At 43.1% G+C, this 15680-nt stretch overlaps 3 protein-coding genes across 6 annotated transcripts; 1 reads left to right on the forward strand and 2 right to left on the reverse strand.

Annotated features, from left to right (window-relative positions):
* Positions 1 to 650: 650 nt before the first annotated feature.
* LOC147639119 (uncharacterized) lies at positions 651 to 4188 on the forward strand. 4 transcript variants are annotated; one of them, XM_086787655.1, is made up of 7 exons: positions 651 to 709; positions 881 to 1190; positions 2891 to 2990; positions 3232 to 3404; positions 3515 to 3545; positions 3626 to 3731; positions 3837 to 4188. In XM_086787655.1, the coding sequence occupies exons 2-7, from the start codon at positions 975 to 977 to the stop codon at positions 3916 to 3918; spliced, it is 708 nt and encodes a 235-aa protein (XP_086643781.1). In that variant the 5' UTR covers positions 651 to 709; positions 881 to 974; the 3' UTR covers positions 3919 to 4188. The 4 variants fall into 4 exon arrangements, with proteins under 4 accessions (XP_086643781.1, XP_086643779.1, XP_086643787.1 ...); XM_086787653.1 differs by having other exon boundaries at positions 660 to 741; XM_086787661.1 differs by lacking the exon at positions 651 to 709 and having other exon boundaries at positions 827 to 1190; positions 3518 to 3545.
* A 7948-nt stretch (positions 4189 to 12136) lies between these two features.
* On the reverse strand, positions 12137 to 12947 carry LOC147639120 (uncharacterized). The gene is made up of 4 exons (XM_086793448.1): positions 12825 to 12947; positions 12592 to 12725; positions 12262 to 12502; positions 12137 to 12175 (listed from the first exon to the last, which is right to left on the reverse strand). Exons 1-4 carry the CDS (start codon positions 12945 to 12947, stop codon positions 12170 to 12172), a joined length of 504 nt encoding a protein of 167 aa, XP_086649574.1. The 3' UTR covers positions 12137 to 12169.
* Positions 12948 to 14885: 1938 nt separating this feature from the next.
* LOC147639121 (uncharacterized) lies at positions 14886 to 15381 on the reverse strand. Its single transcript, XM_086793462.1, has 2 exons — positions 15066 to 15381; positions 14886 to 14995 (listed from the first exon to the last, which is right to left on the reverse strand). The coding sequence occupies exons 1-2, from the start codon at positions 15379 to 15381 to the stop codon at positions 14886 to 14888; spliced, it is 426 nt and encodes a 141-aa protein (XP_086649588.1).
* Positions 15382 to 15680: the final 299 nt, after the last annotated feature.

Raw genomic sequence — 15680 nt, forward strand, 5'->3', positions numbered from 1 at the left:
GGGTCACACCCTTCGTATGTATCCCCGGCCCGGCTCCAAGGCCTTGTGGTCTCGGGTCAGCCCATCCATCTTGAATCCATGATCCAACCGGTCCGGCCTCATCGGCCCGTCGGCTCGCCGTCCCGACGGCTTCGTCGTTTCCACCGTTTTTCCTTCCATTGTTTCCATTTTCGCTTCGGCACGATCGCTGTCAAGGTGGGGAGGGCATCCCCCGGGGCACTCGGCACATAATAACCCCCACAGCACCCGGGAGGTCTAATGTGCCTATCCGGTGCGTGAGTGCGTTCTAGTGTGCCTAGATATGGGTCTATGATTCGTCGCTCCTTCCCATATAGATGCATGATCTTCGGCGCGGTCAAGCATACCCCCAAAGCCCCATGGGTCTCGGGTTGGTTAGATTGGTACCGATTCCGGCTAACCCAAAAAGAAGATTGATATACCCACCAACCCAAAAAGATCACCCAAAAGATCCACCCTTTTTTGACCAATAAGTACCCAAAATGTTTTTTGAAATAAATAATGCTGGTGTCCTAAAATCTTGTTTCATTTAACCTTGGGCAAAGTTTGGAAGAATTTTAACGGTTTTTCAACCTTATGTATATGGTAAAAGGTGCAAAAGATTCTACACATGAATCCGTCATCGTTTTATTTTCGTCAATGAGACCAATAATAATGGAAGGGCTTGCTACAGAAGCGCGATGCATTCCACGTACGTTTTCACGTGGAAATTAAGCCCTCATGGTAGTTTTTCTTATTTTTCTGGAGATTAGGGTTTCTTCTTGTCTGGTTTAGGGTTTATAAACTCGGATTTTCCATTGCCGTTTTTAGGGTCAGGGTTTCTGAGTTTTGAAATCAGGGTTTTTCACTGTCTTTTTGTTAGGTTTAGGGGAACTCCAACAGAAGCAGGCACGCCAAATGGGAAGCTTGTCTGAGTTCTGAAGGACAGGCATACGAGAAGAATACAAGGGAGAGCTATGGAAGCGCCTCTGTTATCACAGTGCACTGCGGAAGAAAGAAAAGAAGGAGAAGAATCTGTATCAGTGAGTGACGAGCTCGCAGGAGGGCATGGGGAAGGGGAAGAGGATAGAGATCGGCTCTGCGCCGTCCTGGACCTCTACCAGCAGGCTCTCCAGGACCTCCGCACCTTCGCCCTCAAGAAATCCTTCAACAAACGCTTCGATGGTGATCAAGTATTTTACCTCAACACCTCTTATGCATAATACTGTGTTAATCTGGTATTGTGTTACAGCGTTCGTTATCCCATCCTGGTATTTCTTTAGATCTAACTTTTGACCACTAAGTTAGACAGATTCTAGCAAGATCATTAAACCCCGGACAGTTAGCACCGGTTCCTAAGCAAAGTAAACAGCAAACATTTCATCATGCATGTATGTGTGTACATGACATACGTCCGACAGCAAAATTAGACAGTGTGTTCCCTGCTTGGACAGGCCTGACAGCAGATTTGGGTCGGCCAAGTTTGGGCACCCACATGAATGAAAGGCAGGCATTATCATAGGGTTAATTATAAGTGTTTATTGCTGGTTTGCCAGCTGACCAGCCCACAACATGCTTGTGAATTGAGTACTTAAATAGATGTGAAGGCATGAGCACCGCATAACCCGATGGGGCATTGCAGCAGGACCTGATCAGCCAAGGCTCTTGTCCTGAATTGAGTTTCTGGCTGGCCGGCTACCAACGATCTTGCAGCCTAGGGAAGAGGCTTGCAAAGAGGCAACATTGGTTGACACAAGAGGGAGATCTTCATCGGTAACGGCAATGGAGGGCGATCTCAATTGGGGAAGGTGGCATCGGCTGCGGCTGCGGCTGCGGCTGCGGCTGCCATGGAGTCCTCTGAAGGGGTGAAACCAGAAACAGTGATCTAATGCGAAATGAAGAGAAAACGAGAGCCCTGGGAGCAGACTGGAAGCGGGTGGCACAGGTCGGGAGGAGGAGGCAGGAGGCGAAAAAAGAAGGCAAAATGGGGGAGGATGAATAAGAGGCAGAGGGAAGGGGGGCTGTGTGAGGAGAGGGCAAGGGGTGTGCTCAGAGGGTTACACGGGAGCTATCTTAACCTTTTTATGGATATACTAGAGAAACGGCTGAAATGTCAGTTGGAAATGGCAAGGGGAAATGTTTCCTGCCATTAATAGAAACGTGTTTCGGGGTTTTTAGGTGTGCCATTTCAGCAGTTTCCTGTAACTATGACACTAGGCCTTTCTCGGGCTGCCCAACTGCAGTAGAAAGCCTCTGATCGATTACTGAGGGAGGAGCCGTGTCTATTTGAAGGCCCAATTTCTTGGTCATGAGCTGGTTAGCTGGCAGATCAGCGATGAATCCTTATGATTGATGTTACAATAATGCCTGTCTTTCATACATGTGGACACCCAAACCTGATGCATGTGTGCGTGTACATATCCACATGTGTGCACATGTCATTTTGTGTGTATTGTCGAATGTGTGCCTATCCATGCAGGAATTTATATGCACATTCAAGCGCGCATGCAATTCTCTGTATATATGCTTTTATGTGTGTATCTTATGCTTCTATATGTGTGAATCCTTGTATGTATATGCATGTGCAAATCGTAAACATGATTTTTTGGACGTGTCTTTGTTATATATGTGTTCAGTGCATGTGTTGTGTGTGTATGTATGTCCAGATGTGTATGATTGTCTCTACTTCTGTGTCTGGGCTGCACTTTATGCTTGAAGATTTTGCAGTTGTATTGCAGGTTGGAAGACAAAACTATCTCACCTGATTTTTGGATGTGTCTGTTTGTTATGTGTGTGTTCAGTGCATGTATTATGTGTGTATGTATGTGCATATGTGTATGATTGTCTCTATTTCTGTATCTGGGCTGCACTTTAAGCTTGAAGATTTTTGCAGTTGTATCGCAGGTTGGAAGCCAAAATTGCCTCACCTGATTTCCTTGAGAGGCTAGGAAGCATACATGAGGCACCTGTCAACGCTCTACCTGAAACTCAAGGCACGTTTTCCAGCTTTTGAACATGTGATTTGAGAGTACCGTGTCCTTATTCTGAACCATTACACAGTTTCCCAAACAAGTACCTTTTGACATTCAGCTCTCATACTTACGAGGGTGATCTTGTGATGTTTCACCCTTTGTGACTGCCCTTAAGGCTTGGACAGGCAATCTTGTCTGGCAGAGTCCCCCGCCTCCTCATGGGATTTATGTATCCAGCCTAAATTTATATATGCTTTTTCAGATGATCAGGGCTCCTGGGATTTCATAGACGAGACGGATCTGATCAGTGCTGACCTTGAGGATTCACGCAATTGCTTAAAGTCAGAAAGCTATGTCATGGTAAATCAAGAAGATATTATCGAGGGCATGGCCTGTTTCATGGCCAAATATGTCTCTTCTGTACCTCTAGCAAAGGTGCTCTTCTTTTTGAAACACAAAAATACTTAGCCTCTGGCTCATCTTTTGTCTATAAACTGTAGTCTCGAATTGTGATTTTGATGTGTTTCGTGGCTTGTAAGTATTAGCAGGACATGTCCCCAAAGCAGCTGCAGACTGGTGAGCAAATTATCCGTTGGAAATTCTTGGAAGCTGTTTCCACTCTTGTAGCTTACCATGAATTTTTGATTTGTGAACAGCTCTTAAGAAGGCTTTTGGTGCCCCAAAGAAAGGCAGGCTTCGGAAGCTATGGAGCGGCAGTAAACTTCTTTATACTGCAGCTTCTTGGGGAGCCACTGCAGTAAGGTTAGTTTGACTTTTTTCACAGTGTCGGCATACATGTTCTCTTATTGAAATGACATGGCAAGCCCTCCATTGGATTCAACTTGATGCAGTGCCGTTTTATTGCAGTTTGTATAATAACCCGGCTGTTGTTCAAGCTGCCTCCAAGGCCTTTTGGACGTCCATTCAGCTTGTCACAAAATACACATGAGTGTATGCATCTGTTGAGAGGCCACAGATTCTTTATTTTAGTTGTGCATATGGTAAAGGCGTGCGCAGTTAGTTCCACTCATTCACAGACCCAATGAATGACGATATTTTAGTATGTTTTACTCCATGCTTTGGGGTAGTGTGAAGATGCACTATGGTCTCCTGAAAGGAGGATTTGTATCATCAATGGAAAAAGTTCTGGACCTACAGGCCATTGCTATATAGGATTGTATAATATGCTTTGTGAGTATAGCCATGCTTTTTGTACAGATTGTTCAAGTGAAGCTTTGGTGTGATCTCTCTCTCTCTCTCTCTCTCCCCCCCCCACGTGCAGTGCCATGCAGCGTGGGCACACTTTTGATAATGGTTAGTCACAGCTAACATGATCTGGAAGGTGATGCTACTCTCAAATCTGACTTTTCTCAGGTTGTGTAGAGCATGATTTCAATCCCCCAGGGGGCCCACTTGGATCTTTCCATTCTTCAAGACAGGTCAATCTTTCTCATTGAACTTAATCAATGCTTTCCTAATGAGGCTGTCTAGCAGCATACTAGCTTGTCACACTAACAGAATGGTGTGCTGTAGAGATACCCGGGTACCCATGGCCACACCAGATGAGCAATTCAGCACCTTCACACCTCTCTTCTAGCTTTCGGTTGGTATCTATGGCAGCTTTTGGGCTGAATCAGCACCTTCCTGGAGATGCCCGACTCTTTATGTTATAATGTTGTAACATAGGAAAAAAAACATTAGTACTGTATAACTTAAGGCTCCAAGCCTTAGGCCTATGTGACATAAGGCTTTAAATAAGCCTTTGCCTGGCCACGTAGGCCAGCCTGACCAGCCCACGCATCAAAAAATATAAACAAACATAATGAAGCGTACCTGTTCATGCTATCCCCAGTCCCAGCCCCAGCCCCCGCTCCTGCATGCTTGCGCTTTGCTTGCTCGGACTCTACTGCGGAATGGGTGTGGTGTTTGACCGCTTTCCCGAGCACATTATGGCTGATGATCAAGTGTATCTAAGCTTCCTGGATGATCCTGGTGTCCTTATCAACCTTGGATTGACTCTCGATCACACACCCTTGGCCTCCGATTCGGTCCTGGAAGCCCCAACTCTTATTGCTACGGATGATTTTCCTGCACCAGTAGACTATCTCTCGCGCCTTCTCTTCGAATCTCCTTCTCATGCCCAATCGGTGTCTGAACCAACCCATAATGATGTAGTAGATTATGCAATACACTTTTCTTCGCCCTTTGGAGATGATGGTCATTCAACAATAAACTACCATTTGTCCCTAGTCTCCCAAATCTGTTGTTTTTGTTGTTGTTGTTGTTGTTTTTTTTTTTCATCAATTTCATGTTTTTCCACTTGGTGGTACTCTTAATACTTGCAATTTCAAGTTTGTTTACTCAATTTTGTTAATTTTTCACTTTTAAGAAAATTGAAAAACAAATTGCTCAATTGAGCATAAAATCAAGCAATTTTTATGCAACAAAATCAGGAATTTCTATGCAACAAACACGAGTTGAAAAAAAACTAACAAACTCCCCAATGGCAATTTCATCTTTGTTTTGTCAAGCTTGTGTCTAACTCTTGTTTTGTTTGGTTATTGCATGCTTAATTTTGTCCCACTTTGTTAATTTTTGTTTGAACTGTGTTTAATTTTACATCAATTTGTTCATTTTGTTGTGTTTTTGAATTTAATTTTGCAACAAAAAAATAAAAAATCCATTCAATATGTGCTTTCGAGCAACAAGGAGCTTCAATTTTGTAATTGTATAGTGCACATGGTTCTCTTGATGGTGCTAAATTGTGCTCATTAATCAAGGTTTGCATGTAATTGGGAATTCAATTGGTGTATTGGGAACTTAATGGGTGTGGAAACGAGGGAATCTTAGGAATTGGAGCATAAGAAAAAGGGTTAATTTCTTTTGAAAAACTCTTCAAAACTTGCTCTTTGGAATGGGATGTGGGATGCAGGTTTCACACTCCATGGGCGGGCTCTTATCTACTCACCACCTAGGCTAACCTTTGAGGGCAAAGGAAGGAAAAAAAATTAGTTGAAAATTCTTAAAATTGGCTTGTCTAGGCTCTAGTTGTTCGGTGCTACTAGGCTCTGCAATTGCGTTTGTCCCAACTCCTTGTGACGGTTACGTAGGGTCCTATCCTTCTTGTAGAGGCTACACAGGTACATGCCAATTGGTTGCCATCGCTAGCCTCCACATGTTGAAATGTGCAATGTAAAATGTGTGAGTAAATCTTGGGCTTGAGTATTATCTTGAATGTGTGGATGAATAAAAATGCCATATAAAATGTGTGAATGTTGAGAGTCACATAATAAAAGAATGTAGAAAAGGAGTTTTCACATGGCATGATGATATGTAAAGTGAGACAAGGCTAGAAGACATGTATCATTGTATGGTTTATAACATATTGCAATAGAGTTATTGTTGAGTGTGCAATCTCTCTCTTTCAACTTTAATTTTTATCCACCATGATCAATCCCATATTGAGATTCTTAACACCACACCTGCCTTCTGCTCCAAGGCTACCACGCCTATGTGCCACCTGCTTGCTAAGCCCCATGTCAATGCGCCATCGCCAACTTCAGCCCACGTTTGATTTGCCATCACTTGTCAGTTTGGCTGCTATCGCATACTCCACATCAGTTGTGCTACCATCGCTGGGCTCCACGCCAACTGGCTGCCATTGGTGGGCTCTACACAACTGGTTGCCATCGCTAGGCCACGCCTGCGCTAGGCGACTAAAAGAGTGCAACTCCAGGCTGCCACGCTGCCTTGACTGAGACTCCACCAGGCTACATCTTAGCCAGCCTGACCCGTCTCTAAACAGCTCCTCCATTTTCCATTGATGACCATAGCAGCGCAGTGACCAACATAGCAGTAAAGAGCAAGCAGCAACACAGCAATGCATCATCACAATGTAGCGTGGCAGCCTCCAGCTACCTTAGCGCATCAGTAGAAAACAGAAACGCCAAAATCGAAACGTAGAAGAGCTACCCAGCAGAGTCAAGTCCTAAGCATCTACAGCAGCCCATCACTGGTGGCGGCCTGCACACTGCCATGAGTTACTAGCGCTGGCGCTCCTCCAGCTGACGTGCATACTTTCGTTGCTGCCCTCATCAAGCTGTCATCCGTTCAGCGACTACTATCCCGCTAACGTTCCTGCTAACATTCTTGCTCACAACAAGCACAATCGGCTCTTTCTAAAGAGTGTGTGGACTCCAATGGAACTGCTGTGGCTATTACCTACCGGTAGCACACAAAATTGCCTCGCATCTTGCTCTGCTCGCAGAGTCGCTGCGATCGACTTCTTCATAATGCTCTTTGTTGTCTGCGCCGACAGCTTGCCTATCTTGAGCAAGGGCTTCAATAGCAACAGCACCCTTGCCTGACTAATGTGTACTCCAGCTGCACCTTCATGTAAAAACGGGTTGGCGGATGGGTAGTAGCTAATGTTGTAATCCTAGGTTGTCACTCGATTGAGAGATTAGATTGCACTTGCATAAAATCAAATCTACACGCCTATGCCTACCACGCCTGCTTTTGAAGGAATGTAGATCTAGACTCCCATAACCCATCCTAAATCTCTATTTGAAGGAACGTTTGTCGAACCCCGTGATACCAGCTTGCTCACACGCTTGCAATTACTACAAGTGCAATCTTGCTTCCACCCTACCACACGACAAAGCCGTCCCAGGCATCAACACGACAAATTCGTACCTCCATGCTGCTTTTGCCAGGCCCCACATTGTGCTGATCTTGGTTCTCAGTGTGGTAGCACCCACATAACAAAACACCACCACATCAAGCCCACCATCTAAACACCAATGGAGGCCGACTTGGTTTTCATCCTGATCAATAATGCACTGGTATTTGGTAGCATTTCTTCAATCTGATCGGCATGGAAACTTGAGTTCGTGGATGCTTGGTTTGTGACCTTGTTACATAATTATATAAGTGGTCCTAGCTGGTTTCACGATCTTGCTACTCTTCATTACACCTAGCTTAAGGTCGAGTCCTCCTCTTGAGCTTATTTTGCCACCCCTTTGGAGGTCATTCAACAAGATGAGTGCTTAGAGATAAATACTTTGAGGGAAGTGAATTTATGGCTTAACCTCGTCACTCTTCGACACCCAAAAAAACCTAGAATTGATTTCACTAACCATTAGAATAGATATCAAAGGCTTTGAATGGTTGAGATTTCCCCAACAACACGACTTGAAAGCTCTGACGAGCTAAGGATGGATTCTACATTCGTAGAGGAGATGGTCACAAGTATACAAGAAAACCATAGGCTAGCACTAGGTGACACCACATCTTTGTGTGATTCTTTAGATGAAGCCCAAGACCTAAGTCGACTAGACATTGCTACTAGCACTCTAGCTAGTAGTGATGCTAGCTTAAACACCACGCCCAACCAAAAACTTATGCCTCATGGCCGAACCAAAGAGGAAGTTGAAAGAGTAGCAGCCATGAGGCGAGCTATTAATGCAATGAAAGAAGAAATTGAGATTTGTGCTCAACAAAGGCTAGCAATTCAACCCTCCCACATCACCAACCCGATAGCTCCCACATCACCAACATAAACTCAACCAGAGGCTAGCCCTTCAACCATGTCCTCCAATGCTAGCCCAACCAGAGGCTAGCCCTTCAACCATGTCCTCCAATGCTAGCCCAACTTCTAGAGGACCCTTAAGCACTTGGACAATTGGATTGCTCGAGGCCCAAGACTAGTAGTACAATATTCAGAAGCAAGTTCTTATAGATTTGGTTACCTAATAGCTATATAGTGATAATTGGCTACTCAAATCCATAAGAAACAAGTTCTTATGGATTTGGCTACCCAATAGCTATATAGTGATCAATGAAAAGAAGTCTTATTGTTTATTAGTGTCTTCGAAAAAGGTGTTGAGAACTTGCCAGAGGTTGCCAATTACCTCATGAGCAAAGCACAAAGTGAGCGCAAACAATTGACATGCCTTATGCCTGCTCAAGAAACTACACCAACCAACTCTACCCTATCCCTAGTGGATCTAGCACCCCAGTTGACCAAGACAAACCCCATTAGACTTTACAAATCGAGAGTCAGAGAACACCCAGTCTACACAACCCTCAAAAGTAGGACTTGGAAAACAAATGCATGTCATAGTGCTAGACTCTATAATGAATCTAGAATCTCAAGAGGTACACAATGATTATGCCTCCACATGAGGGGGATGGCAATAAGATGCTCACTACCAATGTGGCTATGGCAGCCAAGGAGAGTGAGTTTCCTAGCTCAAGCTCACATGCTATGAAAATGAATGATATGCCTGGCTTAACTGAGAACTCCATTATAGAACCACAAGGAGGATCGATTGCTATTGCTACTAGGGCTAGTTGTATTGGCTCTTTGGACTCTTTAGTGGACATAACAACAACTTTCCCTAAAGATCATCCAAAATCTCCTCAATCACCTACTTCAAGATCTAGGGTTACTCAAAAAGAGACCATTGGTACCATAGAAATGAACCCTGAGCAGACTTCTCAAAGACCCTTGAGCACATGGACGGAAGGAATTCTAAAGGGATAAGATTGGGAGTATAACATAGCAACAAACATGCTTATGGATATTATAATGGGAAATGCTATTCTTTGATTTGGCAAGAACTTGTGCAAGTAGCCATTGAAGACCTTGGAACCGAACCAAGTCTTCATTTAATGATACTGGGACTGGTTCACTCCGATGGAAGAAATGAGAAAAGAGAAAAACATTGTTACTCATGCCAAGGAATCTCAAGAGCTATCAAAGGCATCTAGATGCACCTATAGTTTATCAAGCCTCTAAGTAAGGGGACAAGCCATTAGCCAATTCATGAATTGCATCTAGCATGACATCCCTGGGATTTTTGACAAAGCCATCAACTGCTCCACAAAAGCAAGAAAAGGTCCAACAACCATCTAACACAAGCATGAATAGAGCTCTAGATGAAATCCTAGCTAGTGACCCCTATGTTCCTCTAGCTAGTGAAACCATGGCCATGACCACATCTTTGGAAAATTACTGCAATGCTGCCACATCTTGGCACTCTAATCACAGGGGTGAGATTATTCCAAAAGCTTACTTCATGTGTTGAAGCACCTTGGTTTCATCTACAACAGCTCTAGAACCTAAAAGAAAATGCATCGAATTGGCTAGACCCTATGGGGGAAAGTGCTATTTAGTGCTTTGATTTATGGGAAAACCATGCACAACTTAACATCTTTTTCTTCTTGCCAGCTAGGAAAACCCGAGCTTGAACCAAGTGAAGCTAGAGTGAGGGGTAGCCAAGAAGAAAAATACAAAAGTGCTTGGTTTGTTAAAACTTCACACCTATTATGATAATGAGCACCTTGTTGGTGACTTCCTAGTCTTGCCTAAAGGTAACTTCAAAGGGCCAATCACCCTTGGTTGGGTGACAAGTGCAAAAGGTAAAAGTGACTGCAAAAGAGATTGAACATATGGTAGAATATCCTAACCGTAAAACTCTAGTCTTTATGCAATCTTCAGTGAAGTTGCTAGCTCTCAAGGATGATCACAAGGAGGGATATTTTTTATCAAATAAATTTGAAGCTAGTTGCTCAAACCCCTCTACACCATTGTCAATGGAAGATTCTTCAACCTCAACTTCTCGATTGACTACTCTAAAAAGGAGGAATCAAAGAGCTTAACGAAAACCAAAATGTGCTGTAGAGTCCATATATGAATCTACTATAGGAAGAAGGCTTCCCAAGAAGTTCCAATAGTTTGTCTAACCATTGACTCCTCTCAATGGAGGAGGTCAAGGCTACAAACTACTCCTCAGTGGGTCTAAAAGGAGCTTTTACAAACACAAGGATTTTATAAAGGAAATTCTTGGATTTGGATCAAGCAAACTACCATCTTATCCCAGCCCCAAGTATATCAAGGTTTCTTCATCAATGACCATAACCAATGTGCCCCAATGTCCAAATCACACTTGGAAGAGGAGACCTATCCAAACAGAGTGTTGAAATATATGATGTACAAGGCTAAGGATGAGAGGAAGAGGAAATGGAGGTGTGAACACACTCAAATAAAGTAGGCATGTGCCAATAATGAGGTGATAGCTCAAGTGGTGAAGGTGTTTGCCTAGGACCAAGAGGTCTTGGGTTCAAAACCCCCCTTGGTGCTTTCTCGGCGGCATCACCTACAGGCTACGGGTGGATAAATAAGTGCCTATGAGGGGCCGCCTATGAACGGTAAAAATTGGTAAATATGGGAGGATCTTGGGCAAAAGGCCAGTTGAAAAAAAAAGTGGGCATGTGGGTGGAAAAGCGATCTAGGGTTATCCCAACCCTAGCCCTTGGTGGACCCTATATAAAGGGCAAGAGAACCTACTTTTTGTAACACATGAAGGTGAAGGGTAAGCCAACTTTGGAGTGGTTGAAATAGAAAGTAATACAATAAGATTTATATATATCTTATGTCCTCTATCAAGCTATAGTGTCTTCATGCTTGTTTTTTGAAAGTGGTAAGACCTCTCCTACCCCTATCAATCATGAGAAAGGAGATAGGAGCCTTGATTGAGAAGTTTGATGGTGAGAGTTTCCATACTTGGCAAGCTCGGGTGCGTCTATTTAGCGAGCCAAGAGCAGTGAGCACAGAGCAGTGAGTAGAAATAAAGTCCTTGTGAAAGTGAGCAAGTAGGGGCATGGTATGATGTTAAGCGAGCATGTAATGTTAAAGAGAAGAGTGAAACCATAGTGCAACTCTATAATGAACAGAACAAAGAAGACTAAAAAAGTTTAAAAACGACTATTGCAAATAAAGCATTTTCAAATGAATGGTGCGGATATAAAAAATCACTACAAAACTCATACTACTTGGCTCGCTAAAAAGACGTTGAATTGGTCATTGAGCTACTAATAGAAACAAACTATTGTTGCAACCACATGGAACCACAGCGACCAGAGAGCATAGAAATCAAGCCATTAAGATGCACACCAATTTTAATAGCCATACCACTGACACAACAATATAATACTCTTTAGAAACCATAACCATAGGATTTAAAAATTTTATAATCCAAATAAAAATTGTCCAACAATCAGCTACATGCTATTGTAAAAAACATTCAGAAGCATAACATCCATCAAAACATTACTTCCAATAGTCCCAAAAAAATGATTATCTCAATTAAAAAAAAGACTATCTCTAATGGCATTCTGATGTAGACATGTGATCCTCATAACTGCAAGAGACACAAAGAAAAGAAAATAAGCTTTATCAATACAAAATTATTCTCTACTAACATATTTATCTTTTCAACATGCATACCTTTGCTGAGTATGGTTCTAACAGGTGATCATAGATCCGCTCATCCTTGTCTAACATTATGACATTGCGATCCATAAATGCTGCCACTAGCCCAAGAGTTCCAGTGCCAGCAAACAAATCCAAAATCGTGTCCCCAGGACGACTGAAGACGGAGACGATGTATTTGCTAAGCCGCTGACCTCTCTGACAACCGCCCCGCCATGGTCTACCCTTTCTCTTCACCAGATCCTCCGATGGCACTCTTGAAAACGCACACAAACCATTAACCATATGCCATAAAGATCACCGAAAATCATTTTAAATTCTATCTTGATTTGAATGCATACATACATGTCAAAGATAAGATCTTGCCCTACATCAAGATCATCACCTAGTGCCAAATCCCTTAGTTGATCCCCATACATCAGAAAGCTTGTAGCAGGAGATGTTGAGCGAACAAAAACAGCCAATATTAGACAAGTGACCTACAAGCAAAGACACATTGGTTGTTCATGCATTTTCACCTTAAATGGGACAAAGAAGATTTGCACAGATGACAGCCCCAAAGAGAACAACACCAATACCTGGGTAGTAATCATTTGCCCCATCTTCTTCCCAATAGGTGGAGTACACCTCACAACCTGTCTATGATAAATGCCAAACCCAACGCTCTGTGCAACCTGCTCAATGGTCACTCCTTCTTCCATAGTGTAAAGGCATGTAAAGAAGCCTCGATCCGAGAGACAAGAATCAACAACTTTAAAAGTAGAGTCATACATGCCATCCCCAATCTTATTCCAATATGGAACCTTGTTTGCAACACAACCTCCAATGATGATATTTGAGGGGAAGTCTGCAAATATCAACTCCACACAGTAATCGGACCCTCTACTCTTGACATTCCCAACTGTGCAAATAACATTCATGGCATCAAGCACTTGCTTTCCCAATGAGGATGCATCCTCCATGTTCACAAAAGTAGCTGCAAGGTCCTCAATACTGACATTGAAGGCATAAACGGTTCCTATAGACAGGTTTTTGACATTTAACACACAGTCTCAAGTCAAAACAATCGGATCACGATAGAGATGAGGTAGGAAGCTCACATACCTGGAGCTTGCAATGTCTTGGTTATGATGTCAGTTGGTTGTATCCCGCCTGCACTACTATTGGATGTCTGTTGTTGACTCTGCTCCCTATTTGCTTCCATTGCTCGATTCACCTCCAATGCACGATTCACTATTTCCCTCCCTAAATTCACTGGCAATGACTTACGAAAAGAAGCCGATGCAATCGATGTTGCATGTGATGTGGATGTGGCCTCATTATGATCAATTTGCTGGCTACGAAGCTCCAATATAGACTTATGTTGGCGATACAGATCAAGCTCCTCCTCAGGCACATGGTTTCTTTCAAGGTCCAACCACCACCACGGGCAAAAACGAGACTCTATGCTTGACATGGCCTGTTTAATGACAAACAGGGGTAAACACAACTCACCCTCAATATGAACATGTTTCTCAATCATGGATTCAAAATGACAAATTCAATCACTTACTCTTCCAAGCTTCAAATCGGCATACATATAAGATTGATTGTCAACACAAAGCCACACACTAGCGAGAGGGGGTAAAATATCCAATTGGTGCTCCTCAATTTCAGAAAGCAACCATCTGCAAGCCAAAGCCCAAATGATAAAACAACACACAGAAAGAAGCATGCATGTTTTTTAACAAGGAATATCTGGGTTATGTTGTAGGAAAACCTATAAACGACTCGCCGTGTAGCACTTTGTAGGCCTGGTTGATGGTCAATATCATGGCTAAATTTTATGCCTCCTTCGTGCACTTTGAAAGTCCTTTTGAAGTACTTTCTTCTGCATAGAACAACAAAAGAGGTGAATCGGCTCTCACCTGGCAACCTGACTCGATCGGCATTTTTAATATCATTTTGGATTCTCAAACCCAGCTCCGTGATCTGAAGCCAGTAGGAGTACATGTGCAGCCATTCCCTAACCTTTGTCTTATCATTTGGCATACCCTTAAGTGATCGCACTGCAACCTGAGAGTTGTCCAATAGCTTGACAATGTGAGCCTTATCTGTGTCTCTGATGCAAGTAGAACCTATCATATTGAGCTTTTCCTCTGTGGCCACATGATTGGTTGACGCGTGCCATGGGAGGGAGAGCACCGCACACCAAAAGGCCTCACCATTGGAGGGATCAGCAATCCTTGCATATTTTGATGTTTCTCCTCTGTAGAGAACTTCTACCTTTCGAGTCACATTCTCCCTAGCAGACTCGGCAAGTGGTCCATTTGATGCCTCATCAATTTTTTGCTCCATCTCATCCTTGAACAAGAGCCAAGTCATAATCTGGATTGGCAAATGAAGCCAACTAGGCCTTCCTCTGGCAGATGCACTCTGCATCTCTCTCTCAACCCACAGCTTGTCCTCATTGTCCAAATGTGCCATGAGAGTTGTTAGGTCGGACTCTCCCAATCTTCTTAGTTGAAATAGACGATCACCAAATGTGGTTGGCACAAATGCATAATCATGCGTCCTACAAAACAAAGAAAAAATATGTTAATATTCTTGAGTACAAACAACTTACTTGACATAGAAGGAGACTCTGATAACAAATTAACTTACTTGTTCAACCTGGACAATGAAAACAAAAGCTCACCCACATCCCTCCGCTCGAACACATAAAATTTACAGAGAACACAACAATGCATGGACAAATCCCCTTGAAACCCTGTAATAAAACACAAAATTAGGAAGGACAAAGAAGCATAAGAAACTATAACATCCCAATGAGAACTCACCTGTAGAAATGCAGTCCATCCAAGCATTGTGTCGATTATTACCATCAAGAATATGCACCATTTTTCGGCTCAAGTACGGACCCCAATCGGGGTCAAGTGCAAGAGTTTCCTCAAATTGTTGATTCACAGTCCTCCAATGCTCATCCCAAGATTCCTCCCTCTCTTGTGTCAATGGTGTCTCCTCCCCTTCCAAGTCCATAATTGATACTGTGAAAGCTCCCATGCTCTCAATGTACCCACCTAGTTTTTTGAAGCTTCGAGTAAGAGACTTATCTGTTGAGGGAGAAACCTTTCGGATTGCCTCGGTCTGGATCATCCTACAGAGAGGAACACGTGGAGGTGGAGACCTAAATTTGACTCCTATCCTATCTAAAAAGGCTTGTGGAGTAGATGTCTCAAGAATCTTCCCAAAAATATCAACCTTATTTTTTTTCTCATTGCTTCCTTCAGTTTGGGTTGTGACAACTGTTTCTTCTTGATCCTCTAGTGGATGTGTGTTCTCTTCCCCCTCTATCTCTCTCCCAGTATCCTCAGTATTCTCACCTTCATCCTCATTATCACCACCTTGGGTATTCTCACCCTCATTTTGATCACCTTTATTTTCCTCAATTGCCC

This window comes from Cibotium barometz, chromosome 4, assembly GCF_041138505.1.
Source record: "Cibotium barometz isolate CiBa-2024 chromosome 4, ASM4113850v1, whole genome shotgun sequence".
In the NCBI taxonomy this organism is placed as follows: Eukaryota; Viridiplantae; Streptophyta; class Polypodiopsida; order Cyatheales; family Cibotiaceae; genus Cibotium; species Cibotium barometz.

Coding starts and splice junctions, on each gene's coding strand:
- LOC147639119 (XM_086787655.1), top strand. CDS start 975: ATGGAAGCGCCTCTGTTATCACAGTGCACTGCGGAAGAAAGAAAAGAA. Junction 3,405..3,514: donor CTTCTGTACCTCTAGCAAAG/GTGCTCTTCTTT, acceptor TGTAAGTATTAG/CAGGACATGTCCCCAAAGCA. Junction 3,732..3,836: donor TGGGGAGCCACTGCAGTAAG/GTTAGTTTGACT, acceptor GTTTTATTGCAG/TTTGTATAATAACCCGGCTG.
- LOC147639121 (XM_086793462.1), bottom strand. CDS start 15,381: ATGATCCAGACCGAGGCAATCCGAAAGGTTTCTCCCTCAACAGATAAG. Junction 14,996..15,065: donor GATGGACTGCATTTCTACAG/GTGAGTTCTCAT, acceptor GTTTTATTACAG/GGTTTCAAGGGGATTTGTCC.
- LOC147639120 (XM_086793448.1), bottom strand. CDS start 12,947: ATGGAAGAAGGAGTGACCATTGAGCAGGTTGCACAGAGCGTTGGGTTT. Junction 12,726..12,824: donor GGCAAATGATTACTACCCAG/GTATTGGTGTTG, acceptor CTTTGCTTGTAG/GTCACTTGTCTAATATTGGC. Junction 12,503..12,591: donor CAAGATCTTATCTTTGACAT/GTATGTATGCAT, acceptor TGCGTTTTCAAG/AGTGCCATCGGAGGATCTGG.